The sequence below is a fragment of the Trachymyrmex cornetzi genome, unplaced genomic scaffold, assembly GCF_001594075.2.
Source record: "Trachymyrmex cornetzi isolate Tcor2-1 unplaced genomic scaffold, Tcor1.1 scaffold23, whole genome shotgun sequence".
In the NCBI taxonomy this organism is placed as follows: domain Eukaryota; kingdom Metazoa; phylum Arthropoda; class Insecta; order Hymenoptera; family Formicidae; genus Trachymyrmex; species Trachymyrmex cornetzi.
In genome coordinates, this window is record NW_017296956.1 from 2,529,291 (window position 1) to 2,552,707 (window position 23,417).

Here is a 23,417-nt window from a genome sequence, read left to right on the forward strand (position 1 = left end):
AAAAATCTAATTTTATGTTCGTATTGTAATGTATTTTCTCATAATTTTTTTTTCTGATTATTTTTTTTCTGGTCACATTCGCGAAGTTTTTTACCAATGGTGATGCATTATCCGATGTCCGGGACAGTGAGCGCGTTGTATATCAAGGGAATTTGTTTGTTATCGCTGGGAACGCGGAATATCAACTGTGTGCTTTGAATTTGGACGATTAATCACAACCGCCTGACTCTGCATACCTACACTACATACGTTGCTTTTCGTGCAATATCGATCCGCGACAAATGCAGATTGATCACGTAGGTAGGTGGTGCGCGCCTTCTCGCTTTCAGACTTTTAAAGAATCGCGTGGACTAACATCGAATTTTCAGTATCGGATTAGACATGATGCGAAACCGATTTTGCAATTAAAGGAGACCTACTGAAAGGATGCATAAGCATTGAATTTCAAATATCATATTCCAGAGTTCAAAACTAATATAGACATAAATATAATTATTTTTTTATTAACTTTAGTTTGTAATAATAACTTAAATTTTTATATAATGATAATTTTATACAATAATAGTTTTTATAATATTAATTTAATTAAATTTATCTTGCCATTCTTAAGTTGTAATAATATTTCTACAATAAGAAATAACAGAGAAAGAGAAGGTATCATTAATTATGCTCGTAATTTCTGGAATTTTCCGTTAATTATGCTCGCAATAAATACAGCCATTCCCGCATCTCCCGTCCCACATTTCGCGTCGATGTATGCAAATCTAAACAGCGAACTGTATTTTGAAATTGTGATAAACGAGCGGGATAGATTTTTGTGTACAAAAGCTAAATCATATAATCCGTTATCTGTGTTTCTGCAGAAGAAAAACTTCGATATGATCACAAATTACTGTCATCTAAGGGGGAAAATATGCTTTGCGGGATAAAACTTAGCACTTTTATACCAATAATTCTTCATTTCCATTTTTACTAACGATGTTTGCCATACATCGTATTTGTAGACGTATAAAACGTGAAGAATAGACGTATGAAACTGAAGATTTATTTATGATTGAGAATAATATTATATAGTAAAATCTAAGTTGTTATTTGTAGCATAATTATATATCAAATTTTTTATTGTCTTTTTTTTATATATTTAGTAATAATTTCTAAATTCTCTCCATCGTTAGTATAGAGTTATGAACAGATGAAAGTATCCCTATTTCGGCTTTATGAGGAAATAACACAAGTAATGTTCGTAAAGGTCAGGTTTATTAGACAGCTGATATACCGACTTGCGTCGAGAGAACAAGGGAAAACTTCTACCTATATGTTCCAAAACATGTCCTATCTTGTAGCAGGTACGTGTGAATCGTGATCGTATCTGAATATTTTATACTCCCAATGCGAATTACCGCCGTGATTTATAACGTACTAAATAAATAGAAAGTATCTGTACTCTGCGTCATGATCTCCTTTTGCGACAGAAGAACAAAAGAATTGCATAAAGAAATGCATAAAAAATTGCATAGATATATAAATTGATGAATTATTTCATGAATCTTTCTGAACTTTCCTTAATTGCGGTTGGATTTATGCTTGTATAATAAGAATATATGCGCATGTTATTGAGGTTATTACATTCTAAATGCATAACAGTAACGGTAATTGGTTTACTCTTACAAATAAAAGTTTCCATAAGCGTTAAGGAAGCGTAAAAGGATTTCTTTTTCACACGTACATGATTTTACTCGCAATACTGTTCAGTTTCGAGGCAATACACGCGGGTGTGAAAAACACCTGCAAAGCTTCCTTCGTAGACATTTGAAGCGCAGTATTCTTCAAATTTCATCGTGCACGTATACTCTAGCAGTGAAATCATCTGAATGTTTCAAGAACTTTGCCCGGCAAACGTTTTACGGATAAAAGCCACGGTGTTTGTGGCCCTATATTTTTCATTCAATGGGATTTCCATTTGGGTAAAGGTCAGAGATCATATATATGAATGGCAGATTTTTTTTCGCCGATTAACAGCACTGGATTTTTGATATTTGTGCTCACGCTCGAAATATCCGATAATCGAATATCGGAAACTAATAAAGTATACCAAGAAATATTGCCGAGGGACGTGATTGAAATGTTTTACTTCAGGGTCGGTTCTGAAGCGAAGATAATTTTTATAACCGGAAATAAGAAGTATCCATTTCTGAAATCGCCAGCAAAATCTTTAGTATCGGGTTGGAATCTACTGAAAGAGATCCGAACGTATAAATTTTCAGTCTTGGATGCAGTATCTCAATGAAATTGGAATAACTTGCCATAAACCGAAAAACATTTGTATTAAAAATTCTTTTATGTTTTTATTAGAAGGAAATCGGAAAATACACGGAAAGAACAATTTTGCTGAAATATCTACAAATTTAGGTAGATACAGATCTAAAAATAATTCTATTAAATAAAATAATTACATAGAAACTTCAAACATGATGAGGAATGTTGCAAGAAATTTTGATATTCTAGCAGTCAGTTTAAACATTCCTACACAATAAAAAAATTTGTGTATTTGTGTTGAAAACGGTCCACTCACGTTCTGTGTTAAGTTTGTGTTGAATTTTTTAACATAAGTATTTCATTGTTGATTTAACATAATGTGATTATGTTATATTTAAAGATTTTGTGTAAAAATTGATATTCAACGTTTCTTAGTGTCAAAATGACATAATTTATGAGTAAGTGAACAAGCAACATAAAAATAATGTGTTTTAAAATGTTAATTCTAAGTCAAATGAATGAAATATGTGTTAATTTTTCACATATTAATATTAATTTTCTGAAAAAAATATGTTTCCACGGTTTGTTTACAAAACGTAACATTCTGTTGATATTATCTTTCTTCGTATTTATTCTCTTACATAATATTTGTGTTACCTTCTAACATATTCATCTTATGCAAAATTAACTAAAAAATTTGAGTGGACCGTTTGCGACATGCGATTTAAATTCGACACATTTTTTCCAACAGTGTACATAAATATTTTGATATATAAGTCCAATCAAATTATGTTTAGATTTGTATCTATAGCTAAATTTTTCTGATACTTCAGCGCAAAATTGTTCCGTGTAGAAAGAGACAAAGAGAGGGACGGGGAGGGGGGAGGGGGGAGAGAGAGAGAGAGTATATGTGTGTGTATAAGCGCGCTCGGCATAAAATTTTAATGCAAAAACAATAAAACAAGAGAAAACACCTTGCACGGCTGAAAGCATCGAATATTCTCCAATACTCTCCGGGGAAAATTTTTGAATCGTGATAGATACTCCCCTTCTGAAACATATTACGGCGGAAGATAACGCGGTCTTCTATCATCACATCCACCTGTTCGACATATCAATTTTATACAGATGCGGCCGCGGGAGAATGTTCATGCGCTTTCACCTATTCTTATTCGCAACTTCTTCCTTGATGCATTTTGTCGACAAACTGCATTTTCGCTCGACGCGTAAATCTTCGGCGAGATCCACAGTTTCCACAAGTTTTGTGCAGAGAACACCCGTTGGGTGTGTCGCGCACTATGACTTTATTACACCTCGCGCATCTTACTTAAGTCTTTGTGCGAACATTTAAATATTACTCTACGCGCAACTCTAGGTGCAACTTTGCATCCGGTGCATCTCGCTCAAAAGACGCGTAAATGCGAAACATCGAGGCTTTGAGTTAGATGACGTCAGTCAGAGTTTAGTGATGCAGCTCTCATGGTTATGACACTTATGCGTGATATACATGCGGAATACGTGCACCGTAGTATGCACACCATTGTTACCTGTAATAGCGTAACTTGGTGATATTTCACACGATTATAAATTAAGGAGACAATACCCCAATGAAGTTATATTAGTAATATATTAGTGATATATTAGCAAAAATGTGCTCGAGTGGAGAAAAGCAAATTGAGAATTAGTAATATTTTATCACAAATATAGCTATTATTTTGTTTTCTTTTTTCTTTCATAATATGGAGAACTCGTAATATTTCATATTATAATGGCGCAATAAAACTGAAAGATTTCATTGTTATACAAAATACCGAGGTAAATGTAGTCCGTAAATATTTCTGCAACTTTGATAGAAAGCCGTATACACTCATTTTACTATTTGTGAAAACGCTCAACGTTGGCTGGTGGTATCATTTAATAAAACCGGGTTTAAGTGTGGTAAAGCACGCTCCTCGGAATATTCATAAAGCGTGCTAGCTGCGAGATTCGCGGAAAAATACAGATGTATAATTTGAGGACAAAATACAACGTGCACCGGAATATTTGAGCCGTCATTGCAATTCTATTAGTCCTTGGGAAAAATAAATTTCTCTCTTTGTAATGGATATAATAATTTAGCATATAGCTTTTCCAATTTGAATTATTGCGGAACTTCTTGTGTAGTTGAGATATATTTGCATTTAAATTAATAATACTATTCAATACCGAAATTCTCTCCAAAGTGTTATGAAGTATAGGGTAACTCCGGTATATACGCCGCACCTATCAAAAACTTCATTTATTAAGTATTATTTACTATGTTTAAAATAAATGAACTATCAGTAAAAACTTTGTACCGTCTACTACTATGAAAAAAATATTAGAAATCCGAAATATTTAATTTTCGTATTAAAAAATAAACCTTTTGAAATCTTGCATTTTTGCTATGTATAGATAATGGGTGGGATATATGGCAAAAATGCACGGGTTTCAACAAACGAAAGCAAAGAATACGAAAGCAAAGCACTTGTATTTTGCTATACAACATGCTTTAATATTCCTCTACACGTAGGTATGTATCACGAAATAACCACTAGGTCTTTTACACGCCTTACGGTAATCATTTTATGTAGATTATAATTTATGATAATGCTACTTGTTACACACACAGTGACAAATCGATTCAACTCACAATAATTTCATTAATATTAACAGTAAGAAGCTGAAATTATAACTCAATATATATATAACATAAAGGCATGTAACAGAATAGTTGCGAAAAAATTACCCCCACTCCTTCTATTTTTTCTGACTTCCGCCGCGTAAATCCCAGCGCGGCGTATATACCGGAGTTACCCTATATTTTGAAAATTTTTTTTCGCTGAACACGATGCCGTTGGCAGAATTTGCGTAGCGCTTCAGAATTTTCAGTAAATTACAAGCAAAATGGGCCAAGCTATCATAGCGCTTTGGAAAAAAAAAGTTTTTTTTGTCGAAGTGTAATGAAAAAAACTCAAAGATTCTTGTATTATAAACAATATCTGAAAAATATATATCTCTGATATAAAGATTGCTTCTAATGTCATTTATATAAGGCAAAAATCTCTATTAAATTAACTCACACGAATATATCTTAATTGCACAAAACCTCACGCAATAATTCAAATTATAAGAGCCATTGTGTGTTCATATTTATATGCACGTCAAGTCATGATTTAGGAGCGTAGAAACGACGTCCTACACTGTAAGTTACAGCGTAATTAAGTTGCCGGGATGATACTTTCGCACGTTCGTAATTTACTTCCCACGCACCTTATTTGAAGCATTCCGGAACGGGAAAAAATGCAAGGCCGCGTATTCGTCGAATTACATTCCTTTCGTGAAATCCTTGCTTTTTCCGAATTTACGTTGGAATATTCCGCGCATTGCCCATTTTTTGTGGGGTCACTTCTTGTGATTCGGACAGAAAGTATTAATGTTTTACGCGGTTCCGGGTTTTATGGACAGCGCGCGTAATTAATTCGCAGAGCAAATAGAACGGGCGAACGCACTACGTATTTACCTGGGATCTCTTTACACGTAAAGCAATAAATTTAGTTAAATTTACGAAATTTACAAAAGCGTTTATCTCATGAATAAAAAATTGTATAAAATAATCCACCCTGTTCTGACTATGTGAAAACCCGTATTTACAGTCATTATGTGAATCTTGTATAAAAAAGCGTATCACGAGATAAAATTTTTTATCTTGATACATTATAGACAATTCGGTATGTACCTACACATTGTGATTAGATAGAGCACTTAATTATGAGAAGCGATTATATTCTCATGAAACCAAACATCATTAAAGCATAGATGAGAAACGTTCTCTGCAATTATGTACGCAATGAAATAGTTGTCAAGTCTTAATTTTATTAAATATCTATTTCAGTATCTCATATTAAGGTGATTCTACACGGTGACTAATACTGATCAGTAATATTGAATCAATAATACTGACAGTATCCATTAATATTTTTAGTATTTTTACAACTACGCATCAGTATTAATGACAATATATTTTACTTTAGTTTTACGTATATTATTTATTGTACTGTAACATACTGTAACATGGATATGGCTATAATAAAGCGATACTGATAATGCTCGACAATTAAAATCCAGATCTAGAAATAAATACAATTAATATATAATATCGACACCAAATATCAGAAAGATATTTAACCCTTACCGTACCATCTACAATTTGGTGCCTCATTCATACCATCAAGGGTCACTTCAAATCTCTTCGTTTTTTCCCCCCCCCCCCCTCTTCAAAATAATTTTAAAAATCTCTAAAAATTCACCAACATACTTTCTAGAATAAATATTGACTCTTTATTTTGGAAAATAATAAAATGTAGTATAATTTATAATTACCGAAAGGTTCAAAGAAACTTGCATGAACAGGAATCGCTCGGTCACTAGTTACCCATATTAGTACGGTGAGGGTTAAGATTATAGCGCTCATAATAAAAATAATTATTAATTATATATTTTAATTATTTCTACGCAGTTAATTCCAATTTTTGATCGTGCCTACTCAAAGTTAATCAATTGCGCAAAATACTTGCTTCTCTCGACAAGGATGTAGTCAATATGTTTATTATCATTAATCTCAAGAGTTGACTGACCGCGCGGGTTGATAGTTCGCGGTTCTTTGTTTTCTTAATCGTCGTGGAAAATAATCGTATTTTCCCGGACAATATGACGACACACGCAGCGATTCATTCTGTTTCCTGCCAGCTCGAATCTCGGCACGTAAATGATAGTGCGGCCGGCGGCGGACTGGCTTTGTGTACCGAGCGCACGCCGTTACGCCGTTACGCTACCAAAACAAACATCAATGCCGCGAGCCAGTCAGCCTCGCTTCCTCGAAATGCTTACCGTTATTGCAAAATAAACATATGCAAAATTTCGAACTAATTGTCACAATCTGCAATTAATATAACGCGGTTTCTTGTTCCTCGAAAGACGCCACACACACATCCGGCGATTTATATAATATATGTATATTTATATAATATTATTTCGCACGTTATCGATCTCAGAATTATGCGAGTCGCATTTAAAGAAATCCTAAGGCAAAGGCCGAACTCCAGTGATGTCGATAAAATCAATTTTTTAATTTCAAAGTAAAAATATTGATAATAGTGATATCTTTCATTCAGTTTCTTAAAATGTAAAATTTACGTTATTAATCTATCTTATTCAAATGCGTACATTTGTTCTTATCTAATATACTGCAACGTCATCTCTTGCAAGGTCTTTTGCAAGAGAAAAATATTAATACCTACTGCTATTTACACACAATATTGCTCATCTTTTTATCACTCTTTATTTCTGTTTGCATTTATAAAATATAATTAACAATTTTTTTTCTAGACTTTTAATCTTAGTTCTAATTGCACGATAATTTGATGTTTTGATGTTTTCCAGCAAGAGTATATCATAGTGATCATTTCATCTTTGTTTAACTATAAGAATGTAATGATTGACTAAGTTACACAGTATTATCTATCTACAGTGAGAGCAAAAAGTATTCGTACAAGGAATTTTTTTATAAAAAGAGTCTTATTTGTAAAAAATAAACATTTATTAGCAATTTTATACAATGAATATATTCTGTTCTAACATAAGTAGACGAGCTTTGCATGTATTCCAGATTTTAGAAGCTAAATTTCTCGACTGTACGAATACTTTTTGAGGATCCAAACAATAGGATTTTTAATTTTCGCTTATTTTTCAAATCACATATTTTCTATAATCAATATATACATCTTTTTGGTATATATAATTTTAAGAAACATACAATCTATTGTATTTTTTATGAATAAATTGTTAACTACCTAGCAAGAAATAATCGTCAACTAAACGTCGAATCGACATCGAATTAGTGTTGAAATCATCGTATCGACATCGATTCGATGACTCATTTCTCGCTGGATAATATTTACTTTTTAAGAATAAAGTTTTAAAAATATTTTCTTTATACGAATACTTTTTGCACTCACTGTATATCTCTGAAAAGCACTTTTCTGTCTCTTCGATATCTGACAATGAGTGAATCAATCGCATGAGATATCGTTGATGATATGAGTTAGATATGTTTATGAATTTGAGTTAGTGATCGCTTAATAACTATGAAATACAATGATGTTTCGTAGCATTTGATATCTACACGTTTCGCGGGATAATGTGATGGCAAACTAAGCGGCTTTCATTACGCGAGTGACGCACGATGGCTTTGTTGCGAAAACAAACCGCCGAACAAGGCCAATGTCCAATATATCATGAAATAAATATTCATACGCTAAATATTTTATTGTTTACGCTTTAAATTAATTACGATAAATGATTTATTACATAGCTTGTGCGTGCATTTTATTTCGTGATTATTTATTTGTTTAGGATAATGATTAATTCTCTTAAATGCGATTTGTTTGATTCTTTTTTTACGGCAATTTGTTTGATTCTAAAAGATGTGAATGAGATGTGAAGGGCATATAAGATGACTCAATTGAGCGTGTATGAAAGAACTATAATAGGATATATTAATTGTATAAAAATTGTTTGATTCTCTTTTTAATGGCAATTTATAATAAATGGCTCGTTAATTAATTTAAGAAACATTTGTCTTTGTTTTGGGTGAGAACACGCTTTTTTATGTAAATTAAGTTGTTAATACTTCTTAATTTTTTTTTATTTATTAAAAGAATAAAATTGTACGATCAATAAATCGTAAACTTTAGATTAGAACATCTGTTTTGTTTACAAAAAATTTTGTAATAAATGTCTTGTGTTCTTTTACTCTTTTTTTTTCTTAATTTAAAAAGTTAGTTTTGCTAAAATATTAAAAAATTTAGCTAAATACGGATCTGAAAATAATTTTGTTGGATCATTATTTATAATAATTATGAAGGACGCTTCAAGCTGGTTACTAAAATGTCAAATACATATTTTTGCAGCATTGCTCATGCATGTTTTCTACATAATTATTTTGGCAGTCCAATTATTTTCAGATCTGTATTTATTTAAATTTTTAAACACTTCAGTAAAATCCTTTCTGTATAAAAATTTACGTAATTTTACTGCTCTTTGGACGCGCGCGCGTTCTAAAAGATTAGAAAGAAAATAATATAATATAATATAATAATCTCCACAAGAGAATGCTTTTAAGCTTAAATTTTCTTTATTTGCCCATCTTAAAGCAAAGAGAGAAAGAAATGGGACTGTTTGACGCAACATGCAATTCAATATTTTTGCGTCGAAATAGCTGCTTGATTTATAACTTCGAGCCTTTCGGTAGATACTGCCACTCTCTTTCCACGTCTTATCGTCCTCGAACTTGTAATAACCGAAAAGAGCATAATCCCAATTTTGCACTTTGCCGCTGATGGCAGGCGTCATTCCGTGTTAGGACGGCAGATAGGAGTCTTATTTCCGACGACGACATTACAAATCCATTACGAGTGTCGAAGAACCCTTAATCTTATCCGTAATTGCAGTTGCACAGTCGATAACTCCCCTTAATAGACACACATACATGGACAAAATGTGAAGGGTGTATCGATTCCCTTTCAGCTGCGACTTTAACATCATCTATTTCAGAAAAATATATCAGTGAGACACGGTCGGAAATTCGATAAACTATACGAACTCGAAGATAAGTATATGGATCTATGTTCTTGCAAATTTTTAGAGAGTTAGTCGCTACGAATTTGCAGTCACTTCGACTACAGTTTTAAGATAAGCATTGTGCAAATCTGATAGCCTTCAGATATCAGAACTTTGACAGACTTAAAAGTTTGAAGAATTCTCTCTCTCTCTTTCTCTCTCCTTTTCTCTCGAATATCTCTCTTTCCAGAATTTATAACAAAGCTTTCTGGGAATATTTTAAGAATTTCGAGATTTTATGCGTTAAAATATAAGAGCAAAATTAATGCAAATGTATGTAAGTTCACAACACAGATTAAATTTGCATTTAAAAGTAATGAGTAATATTTATCCTAACTATTTGAATTTTTACGAATTTAGAGTATTCCGTGCCACTGTTTATGTTATAGTAACATACCGCAATCTGGATTTACTCTATGGATAATTTCAGCACATGAAAAAGGTATTTAAATTTTGCATATTCTGCATAATTTAACATTTCATTCGGTTTTTAAATCCTACTTAACCTAATTCGTAGAATAAAGCATTAAAATCCGCGGTAACCCTCTCGGTTTGTGGTATGCAATGCGCGCAAACTTCATAAAGATAAATCACTGTTTCGAGATGCGACAGCTGCGGTTATTTCGAGAATAAAAAAAAATTCATTTAGCTTCTCGTGAAGAAATTTTATGTAAATTTTCAACTCTGAGGATTACCTCCCTCGAGATTCGCGTATTAAAAGTTCATAACTTGTGACATATAATTGTTCAAGACCTTTAAACTTTTGTAGCTCGTAATAATATTCTTCAAGTGACAATATCGAGCGGACCAAGCGGGTTCACGATTACACGGGACAACATGGGTCGCATATCGAACATCGATGACACTCGCGCCGATCGATAGCTAGCGAAGTGAAGTATAAGCTCTTTACAACAGAACGTCGAAGGATCAAGGAGGATGAAATCCGGATTTTCGGAAAGCTGTATGGAGAGAAATGGAGAGAAATGGAGAGAGAGAGAGAGAGAGAGAGAAAGATCACCTTGCATGCTCAACCGCCGCCGCCGTTACCATCGTTACATCCACCGTCGTAGGTTGCAGTTTGCACTGTACAAAGTATTCGCCGCATTGCTCGCATTGAGAGAGTGCATGGGCTTTATGGGTTTCGCGGAAGGGCCCGCCTGCTTTACGGCACGCGATTATGATCGGCCAGTTGCTACTTGTTGAACAACAATTTCGTTTGGCTAACGCTCTCGTCGCGATAGATAGCGGAGTAGAGGTAACTTTGTGCAGCCGTTCGTTAACTATTTCGTATACACTGTGCATCATTAACTATTCCGTTGTAAGAAGGAAGTTCCTGCACGGCCGGCTGGTCAGTGAAATAGTACATCTTCCACATCTTGCGGGAAGAATGGTTGTTAGTATTTTGTGAAGGTTTAAGAATATTCATGTTCAAAATATAATCATGATGACATTGTCTGTCTAACATCTTTTAACGTGGTAGTAAAATATATACAGTAAAGTCTGTAAATAAGATATAATTTATGAAACCTTCTCTTTTAAAATACTTAACGTGCGCATTTCTAACAATACGACCGGTTTTTATGACCGCACACGACGTACGCGAAAGGTCGCGTGGTTGATTTATCGCTTTCGGAATGGCCGAAACGTTACACACATGGCACATATTTGTTGTTAGTTAATTACGAATTTTTAGTATCGTGCAAAATTAATGGAAACGCTAGGGAAAGTAATTATCTGTAGTTACCGCTTGTTGGACAGCAAAGCGCCAGGCTTCCATGTAGTTACCACGATAACTTCTTGAATTTCTCAGGCCATTAGCTATCCCGTTAGCAGTCTATTAATTTGCGTGACACGCTGAATTAGGATCCAAGCGGGATCCAGTTTAGAAACTCGGATACAAAGTGGTACCTAGTGAATTTATTCGCCCATCCTCGAGATGCACAATTGCGTCCCGTTCGCGAAATCTTTGAATATTTTGAAAATCCCTTTTCATTCAAATCTTCCTAATTGGCTCGGGGATGGAAATCAATGATACACCAAATTCGCAACGGCTGTATCTTGCGCTGACCTTAATGGGATTTGCCTCGAACGGGTAACTCGGCAATACGAGGTCGACGGTTATCTTTGTACGACCTCCGCTCGCGATAAGGTGCACCCGATGTTACTCCGAAATACATAACCGCTCTTCAGATAAACCCGTGCGCCTCCTCTTCCGGGTATGAACATTACCGTTAGATGCATCGACATCAGCTATTCGATTCACATTGTTGCCTTCGAGAGATAATGACGATCACGTACGATTTTTTCCCTTCACGTTGTTAAACTCGCGTTATAAGGTTTTTGCTGTAGCGATACAATATTATTTTTTTTTCCATTGAAAACTGTTTCCATTTATATACATTAGACGTATATTAATATGGCCTACATTTACCTTGTTATATTTCAATAGAAGGTCATACGGTTGACAGAGTCGCGCTTCTTCGGTGAAAATAGAAAAAAAATCGAGAACGGGATCTTTTATTACGTTTCGAGCTTTCCCTTATTGCTTTAACATTATCTATTGGTTGAATAATGTTATTATTGGATAGAAATAAATGTATTGCTGTAATAAAATAAGGAGAGATAAAAAACTATTGTATTTTTTTATTTAAATCTTTCTTCCTTTGAAAATTTCCATTCGCATTTCTGAGTTCGATGTCGTCCTATAGATGGTTAATCGTGTACGCGAAATGGTCTTTCTCGAAAACGCATATCGCCATGTGCACAACGGGTCTCTTAGAAGTGCACAAAATAACGTAATACCGGAAGAATGTCTCCCGTGAGCCTCCAGGGAAATACAAAGCAGATCCTCCTTGTAGCACAGATCTACGTCACTCTGGAGAGCCTCGGCTCCTCGACTTTTTTCCTGACCCGTGTCACGTGCCGCTCGTTGGAAAGTTTTCCGTATTCTCTTCCCACTTGATACGACGCGGAACAACCTTTTCGCGTATGCAGGCCAGTCGCTGGAAAATGTCTCTCTCTCTTTCGGAATGGCTTAATTACCAGATGGCTTTGGTCTTTATATCTGTGAAATATGATTATTAACAAATGCGGTTGGTCTTTAACTCTCGCAAAACCCTTCTAGGTACTTGGAATCTCTGAATTTCCTTTTGCTTTACAGTAATTAGTGCCTGAATTACCGGTGTTTAGTATCTAATGTTTATGGCATTTTAGTTTCTCATGGAAAATAGTGATACCGAAATAACAGGTTTTCTCTTTCTCTCATCATATATGTACGTGTATGATAAATGTAAATTACAAATAGGCATATATTGATGCGTTAACAATTAGTCGAAATATTTTTCATGAAATATATAGTATTTCCGCATATTTGAAGCTTTGTAAACGATCTTTGAAACGGCTCAATTCATCGCTGATCAGAATTTCCCTTGCAAATGTTCTTCTGTGATAACAAAAAGATTTAATAATTTATTTCAGTCTTCATTTAAATTCATTCTGCGATCTATATAATTTAGCCACATGATTTAATATCGAAATCTTTCGATTTTTGAATAGCCAATATCTTGAGCCCCAGTTATTTCCTTCTTCAAATATTGGGTCGTTGGATATGAAATGTCAAATTTTGAAAGTTTGATCTTTGCAAAACGCCCTTATGCGACAAACGCTTAATGGATCATTGCGTTTTACAAGCTTAAAAATTTTCAAGTTTGTTGAATTTCGTCGAAGCGAAATTGAAAAGGTGAATAAAATCTCGGGGTGAAAATTTTAAGAATAGATAGTTACAGTTATTTTATTACTTAAACTTCGCGTAAGTAACTTTATGTGGGTTACCTAATTAACGTAACTAATGTAAGTACTTTAACGGAGAATTGAGTAGTTAAGATTTAATTAATTACGTTATTTAATATTGAAACTTGGTAAATTGCGGAAAGACGACGCGCGATTAAAGTTTCAAACGAGGAAATATCATTTCAATGTTTTTCGGCAAGCAATACGCCGTCCATCAAACCCGCACACTAACGTGATCCTGCTTTTCCAATTTCCTGGAATTATTCGGGGATCGTAGACGTAAACTCAATGTTTCACGTACTCCATTGTAATGCCTTTAACACCGAAACAATGACCGCCGAAATGCAGCTCCGAATACAACTCCATCGAGAGAGCCTTCAGTGATTCCGCCGAAAGTAGTGAGTGCACGTTGACCTTAATCGTGTCTCTCTATGTGTGCGTTGTGCATGTCTGTGAGTTAGGAAAGCGGATGATTATGGTCAGCAGCATTCCACAGAATACTGGGGTGGAGTTTTACCTTCTTACCTTTGAGGGAGTAACAGAGATCTCTGAAATTGAGCCCACACGCGCAGACTTCGGGGATCGTTTTATACTCTATATCGTCTGCGTGCCTCGAATTTTCTTGCGCTTTTACTTGCTTTACCCAAGATGATACGACACGTACATAGTAAATTATGCGAAATGACGAATATTTCTCAAATAATGAATAAACATTAATTTTCGATTTTTAATTATGTTAATTGATATAAAAAATTTATTACTATTGCAGAATAAAGTTAAAGAGTTTTTTTTAATATGAGATATATTTTTGTAACTTAGCGACTTAGCGTTATATAAAAAAAAAAAGTAAATGGTACCTTTATTTTTATATTTTTATATTCCAACATTCCATATGATCGTCGTATGCTTTAATTAAAATCTCTTGCTTTCACACACATAAATATATTTTATATAATTTTTACTTCTAAATAATTCACTTTTTTATCTGTTTTGTCAATTTTCTCAAAATAATAAATAACGCAACACTTTTAAATTTAAAATTTTTTATAATAAATAATACATAGAAAGAGATTAAATAAAATACGTTACATAAAATTGTCAAATTTACCACAAAATATATGGAGATTATACAGGCCATAGTTTTCTCCTCGGGACGGATAGCGACGTGACATTTTATATTCGTAAAAAAGGCGAGAACAGGAAGAAAAGGGCGCGCGCGGTAGGTCAGTTATGATGCCAGATTTCAGTAAGGCCGAAAAAAAATGAGCTGGCGTCTCCCGGATTTTCCGCCGCTTCTCTCCGTAGAGACTTCCCTCCACGTCTCATGCGGCACCCATTTATCTTGTCCTCGTAACCGACACTCCCGTCTTTCTTCCCTCTCGAGTGCGAGACGCATTTCGTGGCTCGCGCTACGACAACCGCGTGCGGGAAAGTAATGCGTGCGAGGCTGTATCACACGCTTTCCAGGATCGTTCTCACGAGGCGATGTCCATATCCGACACTCGACCCGACGAATTTCCCCCGAGAAATTGGCAGCAAAATTGAGACTTCTTCCGTCGGCTATTGCTCGCCCGGGTTTCTGGTATTCGCGTTTCATACACGCTCGTATCCCCCGCGCTCCTCGCTGCAGCTTACATCAGTGTTGTTCAATTAGTGTCTGGCTGTACTGTCGAGCTGCACTCAGAGAGTTTCCCCAGTCCCGATCTCGCTAGATTCTCCGAGAAGATCCGCCGGAAATTAGATTTTCGACAACTTCAACTGCCCGAAAAATAAGATTACCTCGAGTACAACAAAATTTAATTTCGGCCCTTCAGACAGAAATGGGTAAACATTCTTGTTCTACAGCCGCACTATACCTACCTATTGCGCCAAGAAATAATTTTACACTGAGAGAAAAATGTTTGGTATTTGTAACTATAATTGCATGTTACTATAATTATGACTAAAATGACTATATAATTATAGTTATTATAACCATAAAATAGTTGAAATTACTATAAAAATAATTCAAGCAACTATAATTTTTATGGTAATTTCAACTATTTTATGACTATAATAACTATAATTATAGTCATTTTAGGTATATACATAGTTACTGTTATTATTATTATAGCAATAATAATCATAATTATAATAATATATAGTTATAGTTACAAATACAAAACATTTTGCTCTCAGTGTAATTACATTTCGATGTACGTGAGTCATGATTGATAACGTAATCGGAAAATTCATACGTGTAGATGCTTACGGATGTTCCATTAATTTTTTATCAATTATGTGCTGATAAGTACTGCGCCTTAAAATTTAATGATGTATCGATATAAGTATCAAGATACCTATTTTAGTAAAGTAACGTTATAGTCACTTTACATTTTGTCTTCGATTAAACAATAAACGTTTAGTTACCTGGAAACTTCGATCTTTCAATATTTTTTTATGCGAAACAAAGAGCTCTTTACTGTTTCTTAGCGAAATATTAATATGATAAAAGCAATAGCTAAACCACAAAATATTTTTGGAATTTTATTTTCAGCGAAAATAATGAATTTACCGATATAAACCATGTTACATATATATAGGTCTAAGTACATATCGTAATAGCTGATGGGTTTATTTATTGTCAATATTCGCGAGTGGAGTAATCACATATAAATTATAACTTTAGAATTCACAGTTCAAATTTAGAGGATCTAGGTTACTACATGAAAGTTCACGAGTTGAGAACTTGAAGTTTAGAGATTAGGGACGGGAGTGTGTTAAGATTGAAATCACGAGTTGAGAGTCAAATTTACCTATGTACATCGGAGTTTGGGAAGATAACATTCGCAATAATTTAAGAGCTTTCAGTGGCCAGATTAGTACGTAACAATTGAATCTTTTGCAATAATATGAATACATTTTTTTAAACATCTTAAAGAATATATTAATCACGATCTATGAATTACTACTTTTGTTTTTAGTGTTCTTCAACCAGTATCTATTATCTACGTACTTACTGAAGATGGCTCAAAATTGAACGGAAACGTAATGTTTTTAAATTTTTATTACCTTTTTGGTATACTCTGGGTATGGCTTTCTTTTTTTAATATTTTTTCTGTTGCTTATAACTTTTCATTAATAAAAATACATTTGCTTGGTATCGTTATGTCCTTTAATATCTAGCGTTTCGATTGAAAAAAACATTCTTTACAATATGTTCATTTTTATGAAAGTTATAAGCAACCGAATTGAATTGGATATGCCATACTCAAGTGTGTCGTTCTCGTAGTGTGAAGGGTTAAACTCGCTACATTTGATTTATTAATTTTGCGCATTAACTTCTGCATCTGACTCCTCTATGCCCTTTTCTACGTTACTATCTAAGGAACATGAATACACTAATCCTCGCATCTGTAAATTATCATAAAATTTTTGTTGAATAAGAAGATGCGAACCTACCTATATATAATGTACCGTATTTTCTATGTGCACTGAAAAAGACTTAAATTTTAATAACATATTTATTTGATACAAAAACTGTTAATTTGATTTAACTATCACTTTTTATTGAATAAATATTTTTACTGCAAGTAAATGTTTACTTATTACCATTCAAAAAAATATATATTAAGATTTAGTAATTTTTTTTTTCATTGTGTTTTTGTCGACCTTAAATTCATCTGTCGTGTTTATAGTGTAAGTGCCAACGCTTATTAGATTCACGCGCGCATATATTGAATGCACCCCGACGAAGTGCGCCAGTATTGCACTCGGGGGAAATACCCCAGTTTTCAAATGCATCCCTGGCGCGTTGTCTTTGTATCCGTTCATGCTCTCGTGTCGAGCAAATTGATGTCGTAATTGTGGGCGCTTTATGACTTTTTTACGCTCTTTTAATCTCGCAATGGGGTTGGAGCGGGATTAGGAGCGGGATGTGCTCTGCCCGTAAATTCGGCCTCCTTCATCTCCCAACGGCACCGAAAGATCCTTGCGCGGCAAATTTTTCAACGCGGAAGACCTTGGTTTTTTTTGCATCGAAAATCCCTTGAACAACGTTCCCTTCGATTCCCTAAAGGATTTTCACGAAAACTGTCACTGGCATGCGGGCCTGAGAAATGTGGCTTTTCTCATGAAAATTTACCTGTGCAATTTTTCCTGTCTTGCGTAGTTATATAATCTTGCACAGCTTAAAATTTAAAGATATTCCGTATTCTAGAGACGCGAGTGATACGTCGCGGTCCATCCACTTTAATTTATCGCCGAGCTTTTAATAAATATATCGTTATTTATTTTTGTACGCGCGCTTGTCATTTTTCATCGTGGAACTCGCAATCTTCCAAATTTACGGCTACTTCTAACCTCGCGCTTTACTTCGTCATCAACGACATTTATGATACATTAATGAATGCTCCGTTCCATCGTGCACATTTGTTTCATGTCCCCTCTAATTAATACGGCATCTAATACGACATCACTGCGGCGTTTCTGTCTTTCGCGGTCGGTGGATCGGGCTTTGAGGTGGCTTTCGTTGTCGGTATAAAGCGAGCATTATGCCCGGAACCATCTGGCATCGAGGAGGCGAAAGAGCCAGCGTGGAATATTTATCAACAACCCGGAAAGAGCGGTTCACGGGGAGGTACATCTCCCCGCCGCGCCGCGCCGGAGAAATGTCGCTATAAATCACCGGCTCGCTTTTCAAAGCCGATCATGTTTTATGAACGAAGGCGGATTAGTCGTATTAACACGTCCGGAGATACGCGGGAATGCCAATGAATTAAATAAGATGATACGGCCTGTTTCTCCACCCCCGCGCGCGCACCCTGATTGATGTCCTTCGAAGCAGATCTATTATTACTGTCTGACCTGCTCAAGAACGAGGATTAAACCCCTCAACTCTCTCTCCTACCGACAAACTGCACTGTCACCCAACCGGGAATGGGAACGCGGGACTCGTCTGTAGACCCCCAGGCGAGTAATTCTTACCTGCACTTTGTTGCCTCGTAAATGCAAGTTACGTTATCCCCTTTCACAAACGATCCTTATCATTTATCGGCTAATCTTGGAGAAGCTCTTGTAAAGCAATCTAACATCTGTTTTATTATTTTTGTTAGATTTTTAACGTGTGTGTTCCACTATCATCAACACGAACACACGAGGGTGAGTCGTTTCGCTTCTGCTATCTACAATCAGTTATCTCTATTCTCTCTCATAATTCATCAACTGGTCTAGTTTGCAAAGTTTATTATTTCCGTCAAGATTTTTGTAAGATCTTTTTGTTCCGTAACACAATGCCTTTATTCGTATCTAACATTCAGGATATCTAATTTCGACGGTGCTAGAGCAGTCCTCCTTCACGCCTGACGTTTTTCCGTCGCGGCAGATAAGCTTCGGTAAATCACGTTTGCACCGGTACGCGGCTCAATGCGCCCCGTCCGGGCGAATGCATCTTCACAGGACAAAAGGATTACGTGCTTTCCTTATCACGATCTCGAGCGGACAAGCGGGCACGTTCTATCACTCTCTCTCTCTCTCTCTCTTCCTCTCGCGAGGCTCTGCTTTGTGCGTCGCGTCCGCGGAAGCATCCGTTCCTGAATTTATATCGCGGCCGACCCCCCGAAGGATTTCTCCTACCACGGGCATCGTATCTCGCACGGACACAAAAGGAGGTCGTCGACCCGGATCAGGTAACACCCCGGACAATTAGGTCTGTTTTTTTTATTCCTGTACACTGAAGAAAAAATTTACCAAATCTTAATATTTCTTCGAATAGTACTAAATATTCACTTACGATATATAACTAAATATTTACTCGTCAAAAAAATGATAGTTAAATCAAATTAATGATTTTTGTATCAAATAAGTTTGTTTATTTTTAGTAAATATTTACTTTAGTACTATTCGAACAAATAATTATTAAAATTTATTAGTACTTTATTTTTCAATGCATTAGACTGCACTAGAACTTTCTTTCTTGTTTCCAGCAAATATCTATTTCGCTTTAAGTTCTAAAAGATACTCTGCAGTTTAGCTCAGAAAATAGACCTTAAGTTTGCCGGTCGGACGCGTGCTTGTCGAAGAACGTAGGTCGAGTGATCGCGATGGCGACGATTTGCACGCGCGAATTCTCGCTTCTATTCATAAGCCAATCTGAAATGCAACGGATCATACATATTACATGGTGCACACTGGATGCAGCGGCGAGCGGCGCATAAAAATTTACCGGTTGTTCGCAGATACGGCGACAATTTTACATAATCCAGTGTATCTACCGTTTTTTTTCATTAAGCTGCGAAACAATTTAATCACATCGACCGTTCGATTTCTACCGGTTCTTTTTCTCAACCTGACGAATGTCGCGAGGACTCGAGCCGGCGGAAATCGAATTTCCGTTTCTATTTAATGATCGTCGTACGATATTTCGTGCTCACGCCAAGAGTCAAGCTGCTCTTTTTTGAGATTATATCACATGCAGAACGCATACATGATACATTTCATCTGGAATTAGTTTGAAAATATAGAAAAACTCATGTTACATTACAAAGAATAAGCTTAACTCTTATAACCATGACTATAATTATAGAAAAATATAAAAAATCGAATTTATCTTTTTTTACGAATAATTCAGACAGAACTTCACAAAATTAGGTATATTTGAATTTTACATAAATAAATAATTTAGCGATGACAGAATGCTCGAATAATTAAGTTCAAATTATAATTGAGTAATAGCGAATTCGGTTTGATGCACTAGTGCGCACTAGTGCATGTTAAAACCGTTGTATACCGATTTAATTGTGTAAAAGTAAAATACAAATGTTTCGAATTATAAAATATCGCTTTTATTTAATAGCAATAAAGCGTATTGAGGATTTAATCCGTTTTTATATTTATACTAAATACTTTTTACGTCTATTTGTACGTTTTTTTATTATGGCTTTAATATGCACCAGTGCATCCAATCGAATTCGCTACAAGTTAACGATTCAAACATTGAAAGAGCAGACTGTTACCCTCATTATCGAATTTTAAGTATATTATAAAATATTTTACATACAATCGCTATGACGTGATCGCGCCCTCGAGACCTCGTAGCCGGAGATTGCACTCACTCGATGGGAGACTGACAATCTCGTTCGAGACCTTATTCAGACATTTCAGGCTCCTCGATTCTCTGCGATAGTATGACTAATCGCGAGCACACGGAATAATGTACGTTGGCGCGTCTCGCGTATTCAGACTGCATTTAAACAGCGCGACGAACCGCATTTTTCCTGAATAAACGGCGTGAGTCACTAAATGCGATTCCACTAGTTGCGTGTTTTCGTCTAGTCGCATGAGAGATGTGCCGCGCAGAGAAGTCGCGGGGAAGTTACATTGGCAGCGAGCCACGTCGTGTCATCGCTCGTGCAACGCAAATTCGAGATTTCCTCGGCTGGCAGGTAAACACGCGCCCGCTGCTAAATGCTCTCAATTATCGACCATCTTGAAATAAAATGTGTTGCGACCCGTCCACACCCCGGCGCGATACTTAACACCTTCTTTGACCGTGTCGCCGCCGGGGACTCCGACGATTATATAGTTCATCTCTAGAGAATGCGCAACTTCGTCATAACCAACACGATATATACATGTATATATGTTCCATTCACATTTCTCTTCGTAAAAGTTATTCATTTAGTTTACAGTACAAACGGAAATTTTAGCAAAGAAACATTAATTTAATCATAAGAAGTTAAGAGAGCATTATATTATAACGACTTATTATAAATCACTATTTTAAGATTGATGTTTTATTAATGTACGACAAAGTGCTAATCTTCAAGTACGTTCTTGTTATTTATGTTATTCTCACGATTAAGGATTAAGGATTAAATTAGAGAGTGCTAATTGCATTGTAAATCAGTGCCAACCGAACATGTTGCAACTCTGTTTTCTCTCTAATCTGTCCTACACTCTGCTTCGTGTTACAATGTCTAGTTAGCCTAATTCCGAAGTGATTCGTTTCTCGTGTTTGACAAATTCGTAAATCGCTGTGTAATCATTTTATATAGATCTTCATTTACGTAAATCTTAATTTTATGTTGAAGATTAATAAGATTAGATGATTACTCGAGAATAAGCGATACAACGATATTTTATGCATAATGTCTAATACACATTTATATTAATATAAAATATTATAAAATCCAATCTATTTGAATTTTAAATTTATAAATTCCAATATATTTGGTTTTTAACACGAGTATATATTTAACCAAATTAATTAATTCAGTCGCGATTTAGCAATTAAATAATTAAATATGAATTTATCATGATTAGACAAGTTACAGAAATATTGCTGATATTCTAAGCTTTAAATTCCGGTTGTTTTACCTGATGAAACGAACTATAAGGCTCCGAATGAAAAATAGTAGATGGCAAAAAATCGACTTCTCGAGAAAATTTAATGTTGTCGATGCGTCTGTTAGGATGTAACATTCATGAATGGACTGAAATGCAGTTTTGCCATTTGTCTCGTGTTGCTCCTTGACCTCTCGGTTCAACCTACCTACGCCACGCAAACTTTCTGTCTGGATGCGTTGCGAGAATAGTGTGAGAACGGTTGAACTTATACCAAATACCTCGCATACGTTGTTGTTGCGCCAATGGAGATGCCCTGGAGAACGCACCAAGTAAACTTCGTTTCGATTTGCTGCGCATGATATACGACGTGCATCGATCATGTGCTCGAAATAGGTTAGCGGAAATACGAGGTGCTTCAGAACTATCGCCGCTTCCCCTTAACGACAGGTTTCAGGAATGGACTGAAAAGAATGGCGATTGCTTTAATGTTGAGTTATTGAGCGTTTTCGAAGCGACTAATTGAAGCGATTTAGAATAAAGCAAGACATCAAATAATTTTTATCTAAAATTGTTCAAAAATGTCGAGGCTGTAAAAAAAAAAAGGAACCTTTTGTAAAATGAAGTTCGAATCTATCGTAAATTAATTAACTGTGATTAAATTTATCATAAATTAATTCCATTAAAAAATATTTTGCGTTTAATACACGAGTAGAAGTTTTACATAAAAAAATACATACATTGAAATTTTTGTTTATATGATTTTTTTAAAGATCGATAGTGCATCGACTATAATTTTTTTCCTTTTAATTGCTTAATTTAGAACTCGAGATGCATTTAATTAAAGATTAACATCCTTATTTCTCGATTTTTAAGCTCCCTTCGGAGAAGCCGAGGGACGATCCACACCATAGCCTAAATCAACATGGTGTGAAAATGTTCTCCTAAAATATCCTCGCACACATCTGTTAAAGTGCATTGGTCTTTTCTGTTGCAGGAAGTGTTGCACACGATCAGTGCGCCCAGCGGGCAGGTTCAGCGCATCGTAATCTTTAAGAAAAATGGCGTGCAAGCTATGGTTGAATATCCTTTTCAATACATATTTTACTATAGTAGTGCTTTTTATTAGGTCTGTTGACGTTGCTTGTATTTTTGGCACTTATTATCTTCGCTTTCTTTTTCTTCAATGCTCGAATACATATCTCGTTTTTAGTACATAAATTTTGAGAAATTTTAAACAACGCGGACAAATCTATTGCTCACCTGCAATTTCGTTGATTTACGTTAACGATTCTCAGAAGACACCATATGACTCTCAGCTATGTAAATTAACACTTTAAATTCAGTTGTAT

General features: G+C 35.2%; 1 protein-coding gene across 2 annotated transcripts in view; it reads left to right on the forward strand.

Moving 5' to 3' along the window:
• The window catches only part of sm (heterogeneous nuclear ribonucleoprotein L), a 161,316-nt gene that overhangs the window by 44,427 nt on the left and 93,472 nt on the right, over window positions 1-23,417 (forward strand). For both annotated transcript variants that reach the window (XM_018506705.1, XM_018506706.1), the window contains exon 4: window positions 23,063-23,148. In XM_018506705.1, coding sequence (XP_018362207.1) covers window positions 23,063-23,148 — 86 coding nt within the window. The remainder of the gene's footprint in view (window positions 1-23,062; window positions 23,149-23,417) is intronic.